A 17,564-nucleotide genomic window follows, 5' to 3' on the forward strand; every position below is an offset into this window, starting at 1 on the left:
CAAATTTCACTCTGGCTTCTGGAATCAATAAAAGTGGACAAACTGATTCATTTGGATCAAATTGTGCATAATCCAATCATCTGATATTTTTTATTTATTTTAAATTTTATATATATAAAAGATAATTATGATAGAAATGCATATATTGTTAAAAACAACAAAACCTGCATGGAATGTGCTTTAAAAAACTGAAAATTAAAAAAAATAGGTATGACATATTGTTTTAAAAGTGAACAATCTTTTAAATTATCTAAAGCAAATATTTAAGCACATGTTTCTAATACACTTTAAAAACTTACTGTATTTGTGTAAATTTAATCCCACATCTCAGCAGACCTGTCTATACAAGGTCTGGTCTATAAGGTCTATGTCTGTAGGCAATCCATTCATAAATGGCGAATGCAATCAAGTCCTCAATCCATTGAATGAATAGGAATCTTTAACTTTCTAATGCTGCAATGCTGCAGCTTTTGGCCATAATATGGGCATGAAGCATCTATTTATACTTTCTAGTTATCAAATTTCATGTTCAAGAGAATATTCTGAAAATTTTAAGGCACTCTTTTTGTAGGAAATACAGAAACCTATAATCTTTTATTTCACTTATTTCTTCGCATCTGCACATCAAACTGATTTATTGATATCAAATACCTATAAAAAGTAACAGCAAGTTTTTGTTTTAAAGGATTTAATAATTTGTTCTAGTATCACAGATATCAAAAAAGCTGAAAATGCTGTTGGTCCGAACAATATTGTTAACAAATGTTGTAACTATAAATACTGGGTTACATCTGATAGATGATATTTATTTGTTAATACAGGTTACGTTCAGACTTTATCTATGTCATCTCTCAATTAGTCCAAAGTCAATATATCTGCTTCCCTACAAATTTCCCAGCTTTTTCCCAATTTTTAAAATTAGGGTAGTCATAAAATTGATTTAGACAATTGTTTCTAGAGATACAAAACTACCTATCCAAAAGTTGTTAATATGCACATCAAAGTTTCCCAAATTAGAAAATTAACTTCAGCTGTTGGTTTCTAGTATTTAATATCAGTATAACTCCAGATTCAGGAAACTAAATCTTTTCATTAATTGATAATTGCACTTTCTGTAAAAATATTCTCAGAATCGAAGAATCCGATAAAATTTTCTAAACAATTTTTTTTCTTATTTTCCAGATTTATGAACTAGAATTCCTTTCAAAATATAAGAATCTGGGAATAATATTCATCCAAAGGGTGAAATTTAACGACTCCGATCTACTGATATCTGAAGAAATCTCTCTATTTTATTTATATTACATGCTATTAGCTGAATATATCTGTTGATATATCCATTATATACCTAGATATATAATGGATTTGGTACAAATATGAAAATGATATTCCTTAAATGGATGGGTAACCATATTTTCACCGTACGATATCATTTTGATTTGGACCAGTTAATAGAGTATCCTGCTATTTTATTTATATCCATAGAAGATTTATATATTTCATTTTTTTCACCTCTAATAACTAAAATTATTGCTCTGTTTTTCTATTTTAATCAAGAACTTAATTGGGTTTTCATTGTTTTCTCAGCATCTCTGTCATAAACTAATTAGTATGACTTCTGTCTTCTATTACAGTAGCTAATTCATACTTCTTTTTCTGTATTTCACAGATGGGCATCTGTGCCCATAAATATTTCTTTTAAATTATTTTCTCTTTTATTTTTAATATTTTAATCTTTGTTTTGTATAATGTATAATGTTATATGCTTTCTATACTTCCAATTCAAAAATATGATCACCTGCAATCTGATCTGTTAAAAGCTTTTACATTCATATGCTGTAAAAAGATTCCATATGCCTATATACAATATTCATAGATATGTGAAAAATAAAATCTGTTAAGTCTCCATTAGAAATGCTTACCATTATAGATGAAATCTCTGCATCTCTTTATAAAACATCCATCTCCCATACTTTAGGATAATTAGCATTCAATGTTGCCCTCATACATAACTGAACATGTTGTATAAACAGCTGCTCTGTTTCTTTTAAATACTGTTGACTTTAAATTTCATAAGGCAACCAAGGTCTCTCTTTCTGGAGTCTCATTCAACAATTTAGTTGTGCATATTAAATAATTAACTGTAATTAATCTGAATGTGTGGTAACAAATATACAAGAGAAGGCTGGCTTTTTAGTGAAATAAAAATTGGGGCATGGAAAGATGCAGAAACATTTGGGATGAAACCTCCTTTCTTCACCATTTCCACCTTACAACATTCAGACCTGTCTTCCCAGGATCCTTTTTTCACCTTCTTATTTCACTATAATGATATATATTTTATCTTATAAAACTTCAAAATAGTTTCCATAATAGTCAAATAAGTTGGTCGAGTTGAAAGCATATGATTAGGCAAAGGATAATAAAATCCTTTGGTCCTGGGTGTTTCAACCTTTGTATATTCGCTAGAGAATTCCTGAAGCCTAGTACTATTCATCAACAAACATAAAGACATAAACATTTAAGTAGTGTGCGAAAGAGACAATCAACAACCCAAAAAGGGAACAAAAAGACAAAAAAAACCCTACCCACCAGCGAAGTGAACATAGATTAAAACCAAAATTAACACAGACCAACAATCAAGAAGTAGACAATACCCCAGCCAAGGAACTGCCAGGCATGCTAATAGTAAACAGCCCAATCAAAGAATGTCTAAAACCACTCCACTCTCATTGACAAGGCAAGCCACTAGTATATAAATTGAAAGCAAACTCCACTACTTATTAACACAGTTGATGTTACTTAATAGTCTATAAGAAAACCATCAAGTTCATCAAAGCTGCAAATATTTTCTTTATTGGAATTTAAGACAGCTAATAGAGGACACAAGAATCAATATTACAACATCTCTAAAATTATAAAACATAGAAATACACATGGAAAAAAAAGAATTTCAGAAGTTCTCAGAACTCAGAAGGAGGTTGAAATCTTGAACTGGCATTCAAAAGGATGCAATGGACAATAGTAATTGATTTTAAAAAGATAAAATAAAGTGGAAGGAGTATAACTAAAATTCTGTTCAGTAGAGATATGAATATCCAAGGTACCTTAGAAGATACTCTCTTTTTGCAATACTATGATGATATTAGAAGACTGCTATTACCAAGATGGAAGACTAGGGAAATATAGAAAGCAACAGAAGAATCCATTAGGTTTTAATAAAACTATGACTGCAAATCTGGAAACTGACCGAGGGGACTCAAGTCTGGAAAAGATCATTTTTTTATTCCAATACCAAACAAAGGTGACTTCATAGATTGTGCAAATTATCATACAATATTTACAATTTCATATGCTGTCAAAAAACCCATTAGACTCATCCAATGCAGGTTAGAGTTTCACATGGAATTGAAAAAAAAATAGATGTTCAAGAAAAGACTGAAGAATAAGGCACAGTTGCCTTATCCTTGTAAGAGTCAACACTGATTTGACAGCACGTAATCAAAGCATCACTTATGAGAGGAACAACTTTTTCTCCTTTTTGCAATGTTATGATGTCTTTAAAGACTCTTTAACATAGTTTCCATTGAAATCAGTTTAAGGAATGCTTCACAATTGTCAAAAATGGGCAATACCTGTATGTGAAATTATTCAGTCTTGGCTACAGATAATTGCCTGAACAAATCCATGTTTCCTTTTGGGTGATATTTTTCAGAAGTAGCTTACCTCTCTCTTCCTAGGGTTGAGGGACCTAGTCTTCAAGCTGGCTGTGTGCTTAAGATTGGATTAGAATTGTCTCCTATTTTAAGCCTGGTGCCTTAATCACTACATCAAACTGCCTGTCATTCAACCAATTAACCTTAATAAATTGTATGACATCTACATGGAACACTTACTGATTGGTTAATCAAAATAAGGTGTTGTCCAAGAACACAAGTTCAGTCAGCTTTTGTTTAATGCCTTGAACTGTACAATTTAGCTAAAAAGTACAGTGTTCTAGTTGATGAAAAGAAATCCTTTATGCTACTTTTTTATTTAAAGGTGGTCTTTAACTTGTTATCTACAAAGAATCTATGAACAAAATTGGCAGAACTATGGATTGTTACCTTCTCTGATTATAATGCAGCATAAAAATATCATCTGCAGGTTATTTATGCAATTTCAGAAGATGTTGTACAATAATACACTTTTTAAAAAAAGTTAAGCAAAAGTGCATTTAATTGCTTCTTTTCTCATGAACTTCTATACTAATTCTGTTGTTCAAGCTCAATTTAAAAATGAATTTCAATCTGTTAATAAACTTTTACTTAGCCTTCTCTATGCCAGGGGTGCAGTCATTTTAAACCTAAGGTGGATCTAATGGGAACTTTTAATACCTTAGTATAATTTACAATAAAGATAAATAAGTCGCCAAATATACCAAATTAAAGATTATTCTATTTACACATTTGCAACTTTGGTAATTATTAAATGGTTGGTAGAATTGGATAAATGAATATGTCTTTTTCATGTTTAATCTTCCACCCTATAGATGAGCAAGTTCAGCTATTATTTTATCTTGTAGAGCAGCATTGAAAAAAACATGTGCTCCTATTCTGTGTGAGGTTTATGTTGTCTGATTAAAAATATATGCCATTTGTTATTTCACTACTAATCTGCCATTTTCTCTTACAGCATTAAATGTAGCTTTTAAAATTAAAAAGAGTTTTATTGCTTTTAACCATGATTTTCTATGATGGAAAGCAACCAAGAAAAACCAACCAATACATCAATATGACATTTCTATTTTGGAAAAAAAACTCCACTATTTTTGAGAAATGTACTAGAATATATGTCTATATATTATGTAGGGAGGCCTAAAATTATATGCAAATGGAAAGAAAGGCTGACAATGCTTCAGTTCGATCAATATGAAGCAAACAATCCTGATTAACAGAAAGAAAGTTGCTATTAGAAACATATGCTTTTTTTGTAGGAAAGGGAGATTATAGGATTGTGCTCATATAATTTTATATTTTATGGATCAATTAAGTAAAGATACATTTTTTATTTTAAAAAATAATAACCTGTCCCTAGAGTTTTTATATTTTTATTTTAAATTTACCTCCTTGGTCATAAAAAAAAGGCAGCCAGCGGGAAAGAAAATAGCATTTTTATGCCTGTTGGATCATTGCAAAGTCATCTAAAATCATCTGATGCCAGTAGATGGAATTAAATCAATTGACTAGAAGAAATCTTGGTTCTTCTGTTAAAGTATCAGTCTAGCATAACTCATTTTCATAATTAGAAGAAGCTCTTTTTTGCAGCAATAAATGAATCAAATACTTAATAAAATCACTGCTCTGGGGTCACATGGTTGGGAAGAAGTAAAGAAGTCAGCAACTTTCCTACTGTTGCCTGATTACCTATTCCTAGGGGTGCATTGAGTGATATTTTTTTTCCTTGAATTCTTTTTTGTTCCATAACCCTTGCCCTGATTCAGCTCACTTTCAAACTCAATTTTGTTGTTGTTGTTGTTGTTGTTAGCTTATCCTCCCCAGATACTCAATTTATCCAATTTTATTCAGGCTATGGAGAATTATGTCATTGGAGTTGGGATTTTACGAACATGTGTGCTGTTAAAGTACAGAGAGGGTTCCAATTCTAATTACGTAATTCTAATTACATAACCAATTACATTGATTTGGAAGGAATATCAAGGAAAAACATTCTCAATATAGTTTTTGGAGGGTTTTTTTTCAATCCCTCTTTGGTTATAGAAAACATGGATCTTTTTCCCAGTAAAGCAACTGTGATCCTTGTCAGTTGAGGGTTTATAAAGTTATTTTGCTGAAGGACAAATAGACATTATCCTGAACTCCTTTACATAATTTATTTCCAAAATTGTGTTGGACTGGGAACAATAGAAGTTTATAACTAATCTTGCTCTGTTTTATAATAAAAATTTCTATTATGATATGGAGTCTCAGTAATTTCACATGCATACCTATGGTATGATAAAGTAAAAGTTAATCCTGGCTTTAAGATTCATGTTATTAGGCAATCAATTGCACGTGTATGGTATAAAAGAAGATTAGTTGATAAAGTGCCACTTTGGCTATCACCGCATGAAGCACTACATCGAACTGAGATAATTTTGGAATGTAAATGGATGACATATTGAGATTTATTGATATGCGAAAAGGAGGGATTTAAGATAAAAACAAGAGAACAACTAGTAAGGGAAGAATTTGCTTGTGATTGGTTTAATTATTATAGAATTTTTGAAATAGTTAAACTTGATAAAAAAAGGTTTTATTTTCACAGGAACTAAATCTGAATTGGATGTTAACTTATGTTCTGAAGATGACAATTTTTAAAGTATATAAATGCTATTCAAGATGAATCTAGAATATGAATATATTAAAGAATGTATGGTAAAATGGGCAAAAATTGTGGGTATAATATAATGTTAGATAAATGAGAGAATGTATAGATCAGGGGTAGTCAACCTTTTTATACCTACCGCCCACTTTTGTATCTCTGTTAGTAGTAAAATTTTCTAACCGCCCACCGGTTCCACAGTAATGGTGATTTATAAAGTAGGAAAATAATTTTACTTTATAAAATTTATAAAGCAGAGTTATAGCAAGTTAAAGCATATAATAATAATTACTTACCAAACACGACGAGTTGTGTTTCTACCAAACAGTTCTACTTTGGTTTCATCTGACCATATGACATTCTCCCAATCCTCTTCTGGATCATCCAAATGCTCTCTAGCAAACTTCAGACGGGCCCGGACATGTACTGGCTTAAGCAGGGGGACACTTCTGGCACTGCAGGATCTGAGTCCCTGGCAGCGTAGTGTGTTACTGATGGTTGCCTTTGTTACGTTGGTCCCAGCTCTCTGCAGGTCATTCACTAGGTCCCCGTGTGGTTCTGGGATTTTTGCTTACCGTTCTTGTGATCATGTTGACCCCACGGGGTGAGATCTTGCGTGGAGCCTCAGATCGAGGGAGATTATCAGTGGTCTTGTATGTCTTCCATTTTCTAATTATTGCTCCCACAGTTGATTTCTTCACACCAAGCTGCTTGCCTATTGCAGATTCAGTCTTCCCAGCCTGGTGCAGGTCTACAATTTTGTTTCTGGTGTCCTTTGACAGCTCTTTGGTCTTCACCATAGTGGAGTTTGGAGTGTGACTGAGGTTGTGGACAGGTGTCTTTTATACTGATAACAAGTTCAAACAGGTGCCATTAATACAGGTAATGAGTGGAGGACAGAGGAGCCTCTTAAAGAAGAAGTTACAGGTCTGTGAGAGCCAGAAATCTTGCTTGTTTGCAGGTGACCACATACTTATTTTCCACCATAATTTGCAAATAAATTCTTTCCAAATCAGACAATGTGATTGTCTGGATTTGTTTTCTTGTTTTGTCTCTCATAGTTGAGGTCTACCTATGATGACAATTACAGGCCTCTCTCATCTTTTTAAGTGGGAGAACTTGCACAATTGGTAGCTGACTAAATACGTTTTTGCCCCACTGTAGAAACAGGAAGTCTGATGAAATTACATTTAATTAATTAAATTATTAATGAGATCCCTGAGGCTGATGCTGCGAAACTAAATACTGGATATCTGGCTCAATTTTTGTAAGGAACAAACGAAGGTCTCCTCTTTCGGAAATATTCAGGCGGTTTCTTTCTTTGGTCATAATATGATTAACAGCACTAAAGCCTGATTCCACAAGATATGAGGTAGGGAAAGGTATCAATAAACTGAATATCATTTTCCACATATTTGGATATAAGGCAGGCATTTTTTTTACTTTGCCATAGGTTTTCATATCCACCACTTTCAAATTTATGTTTACTTTCTTCATCATATCTAATTTCTAACAGTTCTTCTTGGCAAGTTATATCAGCCTCTTCAATATTTGCGGTAAAAGGATTTTTCATCCAGTCATACACCTTCAATTTCAAAATATCTTCAAATCGTTTTTCCATGTCCAATTTAAGTTTGTTGAGGTGGCTACTAAATCTGTCAATATCCTCTGGAGTTACATCATCTTTTATAGATGATAATTCAGGAAACTGATGAAATTCTCTCTTCAATAGATTATAATGAAGTAGTTCAAGTTTGTCAATAAATAATGACACAATACTTTGGCAACCTATAAGAGTCTTATTAGCTCCCTGAAGCTGCAAATTGACATCATGAAATCTCTTGAAAATATCTGCCAAATAAAAGGCATCATTCTTTACTGTTTTTAACTGTTGACACAAATTGGTCTCATTATTACTTTCAAAAAATTGTATGACACTATCATATAATGCTACAAAACGAGCCAAAGATGTACCCTTTGACAGCCACCGAACTTCTGTGTGCAAAAGTAATGCAATAAAATCTTCATTATTGTCCTGGCAAAGCTGTCGAAACATTCTATCATTTTTTGGTTTGGATTTGAACTTGTTTATGGCTCGAATTATTATATTTAATGATGAATGAAGAGTTGTACTTAGATGTTTTCCTACAAGATGTTGTTTGTGCACCACACAATGAATACATAAAACATTTGGCACTTCTTCCTTCAAATAAGCAACAAATCCACAATAGCAACCTACCATTGATGGTGCTCCATCAGTAGCACATGCAACAATATTATTCAAAGGAATATTATTTTTTGTAAAGTATGATTTCACAGTATTAAATATAGATAATCCTCTTGTATCTGTAATGAGATTTATTGCGAATAGCATTTCTTCTTGTAATGTATTGTTTTCATCAAAATAACGTACATATGCCATCAATAAAGCATTATTATCTGCAGTGGTAGACTCATCCAGTTGCATAGAAAATGAAGTGTTTTGGAGAATACTTATCAGTTTTTTTTCAACATTAACTGCCATTTCATCAATTCGTCGCTTTGCTGTGCTATCGCTTAGGGGCAACGTTTTTAAATTTTCAGGTATATCCTGATGCATTACTGTTGAAATAAATTCTTTTATAGAGGGTATTATTACTGTTTCTCCAATATTATAGCTTTTACCACTTTTTGCAATTAATTGTGAAATGCGATAAGTGCAAATTAATCCATCTTCGTTCGCTGCATGTTGTTTCTTAAATGATGCAACGATTGTTGAACGATTTTGAAAATTTTTATATAGTTCCTGAAAATATTCAATGGGCTTGTCCTTATCATTTGGATGCTTTGTAGAAAGATGTTCTCGCAATCGACTTGGCTTCATTGCCTCATTGGATAATGTTTTATGACACAATAAACACATTGGGTGTTGTTTATTTACAACAGATTCTATGAAACCCATCTTCAGATACTCTGGCAAATAGCCACGAGTGTATTTCTTTTTTTGAGACATGGCCTCTACCTTGGTCTTGAGGGAATGCCCAGTGGAGTCTGGTTTGCCCCCGATCCATGCCTGTCACAGCAGGATGAAGAGAGAGCCTGGTTCTTGTCAGAGATGCCTGAAACCTCTATGACTGAGGGCTCTGTGTGGCTCTCAAAATGGTCGCCGTGCCACCGACTTTCTGTCATGGGCAAGCAGGAATGAAGAGAAAGTCTTTATGGCCTCTACCTTGGTATTGAGGGAATGCCCAGTGGAGTCTGGTTTGCCCCCGATCTGTGCCTGTCACAGCAGGATGAAGAGAGAGCCTGGTTTTTTTTTTCAGAGATGCCTGAAACCTCTATGACTGAGGGCTCTGTGCGGCTCTCAAAATGGCGGCCGCACCAAAATTAGCGGCCGCTTGTATTTCGGCTGGGCCTTCCCAGCCATGAGGGGCTCTAAGAGGAAGCTTGTTGTTCGTTGTGCCTTTAATTTCCACCCCCCAAAGCCAAAAATGAGGCACTTGCAGTTTTATCTTGTTGCGCAGCCTCTGCTGCGATCCGGATCGTCGAGAAAGTTGACGGGAGCCTCGCGATGATGGCGCGCTTCAGCGAGGCTCTCTGGCCTCCGAGAGCTCCGTGGGGGATCGCACAGCTGAGGCTAACACCCCGCGCCTTCTGGAAAGCTCTGTGAACCGATCGGAGGGCTCAATGGATCCAAAAATTTAAACGGCTCGATTGAACCCCTACCGCCCACCAAAAAAGCTGGAACTCCCACTAGTGGGCGGTAGGGACCAGGTTGACTACCACTGGATAGATGAAGGGACTAAAATTTACATTATATTATAGTCTGAAAGAAAACTTTTATAAAATGATGTATCATTAGTACTTGACCCCGGATAAACTAGCAACAATGTATAAAGGCATTTCTAATAAGTGCTGAAAATGTAGTCAAAATCCAAGTTATTTTATCCTATGTGGTGGCCTTACAAATATGTGAAAACATACTGGATAAACAACAATGACAATGCAAAAATATTTAAGATACAAATATTAATGAAACCTGAAGCTTTTCTTTTAGGTATGATGGACAAGTGAATTGAAAAATAATTTGGGGTGCTATTTCTTCACATGGTGATGGCTGTAAGGACTATATTTGCCAAACACTGGAAAGAAAAAGAGATGCCAACTGTTGAAGAATGGATTTTGAAATTGACTGAATTAGCAGAGATGGTGAAGCTAACCATGCTGATTAGGGATAATGGACTAGACAACCTTATAAGAGACTCGAAACAGTTTGTGGACTTTTTACATGCTAAATATAATAACGTATGGTTAACAGAGGGATTTGAAGATTAATGTAATGTTTAGCTCAATCCATTGACTGCATTTTCTTCTTTTTTGTTTTATACACACACACACACATTAAAAGAGGAGGAGAATTTATTGCTTTTTTCTTTTCTTTTAGCACTCAGGCAGAGTGGATGCTACATGTTAAATGTTAAATTTAATTGACCACTTTTTCCTCCTTTTTTGTACACTATTTTTTTTCCTTTTTGTGTTGTGGTTAAGGTTGAATGTATGTTTTTGTTTTATTACATTTTGTTTGTTTATTTATTTTACTGTTCTGCATTTTATTCTCTATGATAAAAGTAAACGATAAACTTATTAAAGTTTAGGCTGAACTATTGAACTGATTATATGAATTGGTCTAAGTATAACAAGTTATGTAACAGCCCTTGAACATACACTGTAATCACCTCCTACAAGCTGATTACATGACTGATTTGCCAGGATTGATGCAATAAAGCAAAATATTTGACATGGCTTTTTAGGTTTACCTGCTTATGTGCATGATCATAGGAATTGATGTGGTTGTCAAATTCATGGTGTTTATGGTACTGCTTGTCACATAATTCACAGTAAAAGTTAGCCTTCACATCTTCCAAAGCCCTTTCTGCTGCCTTCTCTTTTTCAGCAAAATCCTGCAAGGGCAAAAACAGATGAAATAATACTTGATTAGTATAAAAAAAAATGTCCATAATTTCCTATTTACTAAGGGACAGTGCTGTTATTACATAGAGTGAAATGATACAAACAAGCAACAAGGTTTTTTATTTATTTTTATAATTAATTTTTGTTCTAGGGCAGAAAAAACTGTGGAATGTATGTTGTGTTCCAATCATCTTAATTATTTGGGTTCTATGGACCTTAATTGAAAAAGAGACAGTACTCCTTTTTCTATGGAAACCAAATGGTCTCTGCTAGGTTTCTTCAGCAATAAAAAGCATTTAAATCATAAAGTGTGATGAACAGCTCAAAATGAATGAATGATTCATTATTTACCATAATGATGTGGGAAAAATGCTCCATAGATAATCTAAAACAGTGCTTCTCAACCATATTGGCTGAGGAATATTAGATGTTGAATTCCACACAAAAATTGTCAAGGTTGAGAAATATGATATTTTACTAGATATAAATCTATACATGAATATTAAAGAAATATTAACCTGGCTTAATTATTGTTCCAGCCATACTTAAAGATTGCAGATGACAATGCAAAACAACAGGAATAGAAAAAGGATAACCATAATAACAGGATATTACTGTACAAGGATCATGGTCCCAATTCTATTAGCAGTTCGTACATTAAGGGCAGTAAAAGGAACAAGCATATATATGATTGAAATCAGTTAATCGTCTTAGAAGTGTTGCTAGCTATGTTAGGCTTTTCTAAGCATTTTACGTATCATTGCATCTCAAGTGATTGAATTTCTCTTTTAAATCTAAAAGACTAGTATAGAATTCAACAAGCACAATAATATAAGTTTAAATTTGTGGCCATGCCATTTCCAAAATCTTTCATGATTAAAGCAGTAATCTTGTATACAATATTTTCACTCAGGGATCCTTTTACAGGATAGATTTTTGAGCCATGCACGATAGTTTTTAACATGTTGAATAAATGGAAAAACTGCTAGATCAATTAACTCAAACTCAGTTTGATTTTTTAATTCCAAAACAGCTGGGATACTATTTGAATAGCATCACATTGACAAAATCACCAGCAGTCAATTGCAAAAAGAAGCTGATATCTTTATCTACAATGATATCTTTAATATAATCAAATACTATCAAACCACAACATCTGCCTATCCCAGATCCTTGGGAAGGGTTCAGTAGGTGGACAAAATGAAAATCTAGTCTAATCATCTGGATGACTCCGTAAACATATGTCACCCATCTGTCTTCCATTAATATTGCAATTTTTAATAATGAGAACTAGTTTGGTGTAGTGCAGGGATAGGCAACTTTGGCTCTTTTATGACTCGTGGACTTCAACTCCCATAGCTGGCTCAGGAATTCTGGGAATTGAAGTCCACGAGTCATAAAAGAGCCAAGGTCTACCCCTGGTATAGTGGTTAAAGTTATGATGCTAAAAACCAGGAGCATGTGAGATCTAATTCTTTGTTCCCTTGATCAAAAAGCAACCTGTGTGATTTTGGGTCAGTCACTCTTTCTCAACCATAGGAAGGAAACAATGGCAAACCACTTCTGAATTCCTGTCAAAAAATATTTCAGGGTCATGTCCAGGCTGTTGCCAGGAATCAAAACTGACAAAAAGCACCACACAAATACAAAATATTTAAATAATGTTAGAGAACATAATTTGGCAGTAATCTTATTGTTACTTAGTGCTTCTATTTGAGCAACTTGTGTCCTTTACAACCACAATCATCAAAGTAGATATTCATGTTTTCAGTGGTTTTAAGCCTATAATATGAATTCCAGGATGTAATGTCATATGGTAATTCCATTACTGCAGAATTTCTTTGATTCTATCTGAGGCAAGGCTAATGGTTACTCTGATTAGTGAAACAGCTTAGAGAGGTTACCAGACTTACTTTAGGACACATTTTTACATAGGCAGTGATTTCTAAAACCACTTTCTAGATGCAATATTATTTTTTTATTTCATTTATCTTTTTTCATTCCATTTTTATTGTATCATTTATTTAATAGCCTACCTTGAACAGAAACACAATAAGTAAAACACAATAAGTAAAGTATTTAAGTTTTAAATACTTAAAACAGTATTTTGTGGCTGTATTTCTTGGCATCAGTCTTCAATAAATCACTGTCCTTCTTCTTGCCTTCCTGCATTCCTGCCTCAAGGGACTGGCTTGTTAAAGTATTATTAATGTAGGTAGGTGGGGTTGCCATTTGCCAGATATCAGTATTATTGTCCCCAAATTCTTGACTGGTTGGTTGGATGCAGCTTGTGATGAATGCGCAGGCAATATAAGACCTCATAAAGTCCCATGAAGTGCACAGCCTCCCATTTTGCATATTTTTACTGCTGAGGTAAATTGTAGAATAATTGTGTTCTATTAGTATAATCAAAAGAATAACCTTAGTGTCTAAACCAGAAAAATTTGAAGTGTCTAAAGCACTGAAAAATCAATGAAAGATTGTACCATAACTTCTATTCAGTTATTATTAGTCCTGTGTGAAGGTAAATGTCATGGTTCCGATAGATCATTGTTTCTCAACCTTGACAATTTTAAGGTATGTGGACTTCAACTCCCAGAATTCCACAGCCAGCAATGCTGGCTGTGGAATTCTGGGAGTTGAAGTCCACGTGCCTTAAAATTGTCAAGGTTGAGAAACACTGCAATAGATGAAACCCATCAGAAGACCTTTGAGGCAAAATTCTTCCTTACAGAACATTTATTCAGGATACAAAGTATCAATACTACATAGCTGAACCCAAAAACTAAATTCCCTTCCCCCAGATACAAAGTAATAAAGTACAATTTCCACCCCCAAGAAACTGTCATGAATCACATTCTCCAATTAACTTAAAGCTCAGGCTTTCTCCTCAGCTCACTAAAATGTTATCAGCTTGTCCTTGGTTTCCCATGGTAGCATTATTATTATGGCTAGCTGAGCTTACATCCCAACCCCCTCCCTCGCTGCACCTGATTTCTAAAAGCAAGAAAGCATGTTAAAGGAATAGAGAAAATGGCTGCATTTTTATCAGTTGTCATTCATCCAACGTTAATAGAACTGACAGTAAGACTTGTTCAATCTGGCCCCGACATCTGTGTTAGGGCAGTCTGAATCTAGATTACCTAGATTATGGAATGAAACTACATCTGAATACGGTTAGGATTTAAGACTTTCTCTGCAAATAGAAAGGTACGGGAGAAACACTATAGATCCATCATCACCTAGAGCTCCATCACTCTTTTTTTTATCTCTGTACAGATGTTAGGTTATAACAATATCTGAATGAGGTTATATAAATGGGTACAAAGTAAAGCATCAATTTATGTATGAATAAGAGCATAACAAGCATGTATATTTCTTAGAAACAATGCAATATATTCTTTGCCCTTAAGGATCTGTGCTAAAAATCATAACCTTTTAGACTAGGAAGAAACTTGGTAAGTGAATCAATTTAGTTCAATCATCTTTTTGTACAGTTATTTATCTTTTAATATTTTAGTAAAGTTTCATGAAAAGGCTTTTAGAATTTTTTCCACATTCAGCATAACTATACTGTACTGCTGGATGGTTTCTGATGGATTCATACAATGAATCTCGCATGTTTAGAATTTTGTAATTATTCTGTTTTATTTTTCTGCCACATAATATAATGATGATGATGATGATGATGATGATGATGATGATGATGATGATGGAATGGACCTTGGAGATCTCATAATCCGCTCAGGCAAGAAACCCTATACCATTTCAGACAAATGGTTGCCCAGTCTCTTCTTAAAAACTTCCAGTATTGGAGCATTCACAACTTCTGGAGGCAAGTTGTTCCACTGATTAATTGTTCTGTCAGGAAATTTCTCCTTAGTTCTAGGTTTCTTCTCTCTTTGGTTAGTTTCCATCCATTGCTTCTTGTCTTGCCTTCAGGTGCTTTGGAGAATAGCTTGACTCCCTCTTCTTTGTGGCAACCCCCAAGATATTGGATCCTGTCACCCTTGTCCTCCTCTTCATTAAACTAGACTTACCCAATTCCAGCAACCATTCTTTATATGTTTTAGCCTCCAGTCCCCTAATCATCTTTGTTGCTCTTCTCTGTACTCTTTCTAGAATCTCAACCTCTTTTTTACATCGTGGTGACCAAAACTGGATGCAGTATTCCAAGTGTGGCCTTACCGAGGCATTGTAAAGTGCTATTAACATTTTATGTGATCTTGATTCTATCCCTCTATTAATGCAGCCTAGCACTGTGTTGGTTTTTTTTGGCAGCTGCAGCACACTGCTGGCTCATATTTAAGTGATTGTTCACTAAGACTCCAAGATCCCTCTCAAAGTTACTACTATTGAGCCAAGTACCATCTATATTATACCCATTCATTAAAATAAATTCAAACTCTGAAAACTTAAACAATTACTGAAATGTCCTGTTTCAAAAGCAGAACTAATTGACTCTATTGGAGCAATAATTTTCTGCATCCATAAAATCTTCCTTTTCCTTCTTCCTAGTGATACATAATTTGGAAATTTCTGCTATCCAGATATAGTACATATATACATAATATATTGATGGGCTCTTATTGAATCTATCCTTATCATGTATTTGCTGATGCTTTATTTAAACTAAATTTGTATATCAGTGATTGCATGACTTCTGTAGATGCCATATACAAAATAAATAAATAAAAACTTCTATTAAAATGATTCTGAATGTGAAGAATCTGCAGCAGAACTATCGAATGTTAGCATCAGGAAACAAAAAGCCAAGAATATCCTGAGACTGATCACACACAGGTACCACAACTGGAACAATCAGATAATGATGATACACCTGGTACTCAGCTAGTAGAACAAAGAGCAGAGCAAAGATATTCCGAGGCTGCTTGACAAGCAAGGGAGTAAATCCCATGATTGAAGACAGCTGGCTGCAGACTGATTTAAGAGACAGCCCTGATTCATATTCCTTTGTTGAAACTAGCCATCTGATTTCTGGCTCTTGTGTGATGTTTGTTTGGTCTCTGTTTGTGAAATTCTGACTTCTGGACTGGCTGACAATTCTGACTTCATTCTTAGAACTTTGGGCTGTATTTTCACTATTCTTCTGCATGCCCCAGTTAAAAACTACCTTTTGGGCAGTCTCCTTTCAGGGACTCTGTTTTGGCTTGCATTCCTTGTCTGCTGCTATCAATTGACCTTGAATTAACTGCTGATTATCATAGCAACTGTATGGGTGCATATGCATTTAAAACCAGAATCTTTTTTCCTGTCATATTAATTCACTTTGTACCATTCTTTCATTTAATCTCTGATGCAATGTTCCTGTAACCTACTTTGGTATTTGTAACACAGACAAAAAAAATGTCATTATATACTGCTAATTGGGAAAGGAATAGGGTCAGCTTTCTGAGATTTCCATATAATTGTTCCCTCCAGTAGTTTACTTATTTATACCACTTTTATATGACTTCCTATTAAAAGAAATCTCAAAGCAATATCCTTTCTCTTCTAATATATTTTACGATTTTGCTGAAGTCTGTTTCTAGCCATGTAAAGCTCTGGAGCTATATATCACATGTATTAGAAATAAAATTCCACAGAACCAATTGACTTGATTTCTCAGTAAGTATCCAAGGGATTCTCTAGAAAGCCATTTAAATTTGGGTATCTTGAGCTTTTAATATTTCATGTCAAAAATGCAAATGGCTATGATACATTTGATTGCCCATTGATGGCTGTTAACCCCATAATTTAAATTCCTGTTTATTTAACGAAATAATTAATTTTTCTTTTGTTATCCTGATTTTCATTTAAAAAAACATGATTGAACCTGCTGATTGCTATTTTAAAGCCTGCACTTGATCATTTTGATTCCATCAATCTTTGCTATATAATTAAAATGCATAAATTAAAATATGGATGTATATCATTAATGAAATATAGACACATGCTGCATTAGAGGTTCCACATATGCCAGATCCATGGAAGAATGGGTCAAAAAGGAAAGTTTTATCATACTGACAATCTTCCACATAAAACTGATCTTTTCACTTTTATTTATGTTGATAAATGGTCAGTTAAGTATTTACAGTTTATTCCATTCCATTGAAGACAAAACTCTAATTATATGAGGATTAAACAGAACATATTTCGTAATGAATAAGTTAAACTGGAATATTTTGTTCAAAAGCATCTTCTCTTTCCATAACTTATTTTTTACTGAAATTATTATGCAACTTGCTTTC

General features: G+C 34.0%; 1 protein-coding gene across 1 annotated transcript in view; it reads right to left on the reverse strand.

Annotated features, from left to right (window-relative positions):
- ZNF804B (zinc finger protein 804B) overlaps positions 1-13,238 on the reverse strand; it is a 40,756-nt gene extending 27,518 nt beyond the window's left edge. Inside the window, exons 1-2 of the mRNA XM_039337794.1 lie at positions 13,227-13,238; positions 11,160-11,303 (exon numbers count right to left, since the gene is read on the reverse strand). Of these exons, the coding sequence (XP_039193728.1) occupies positions 11,160-11,303; positions 13,227-13,238 (156 nt within the window). The remainder of the gene's footprint in view (positions 1-11,159; positions 11,304-13,226) is intronic.
- Positions 13,239-17,564: the final 4,326 nt, after the last annotated feature.

This window comes from Crotalus tigris, unplaced genomic scaffold, assembly GCF_016545835.1.
Source record: "Crotalus tigris isolate CLP2741 ecotype Arizona unplaced genomic scaffold, ASM1654583v1 scf7180000017686.862900, whole genome shotgun sequence".
Lineage (NCBI taxonomy): Eukaryota > Metazoa > Chordata > Lepidosauria > Squamata > Viperidae > Crotalus > Crotalus tigris.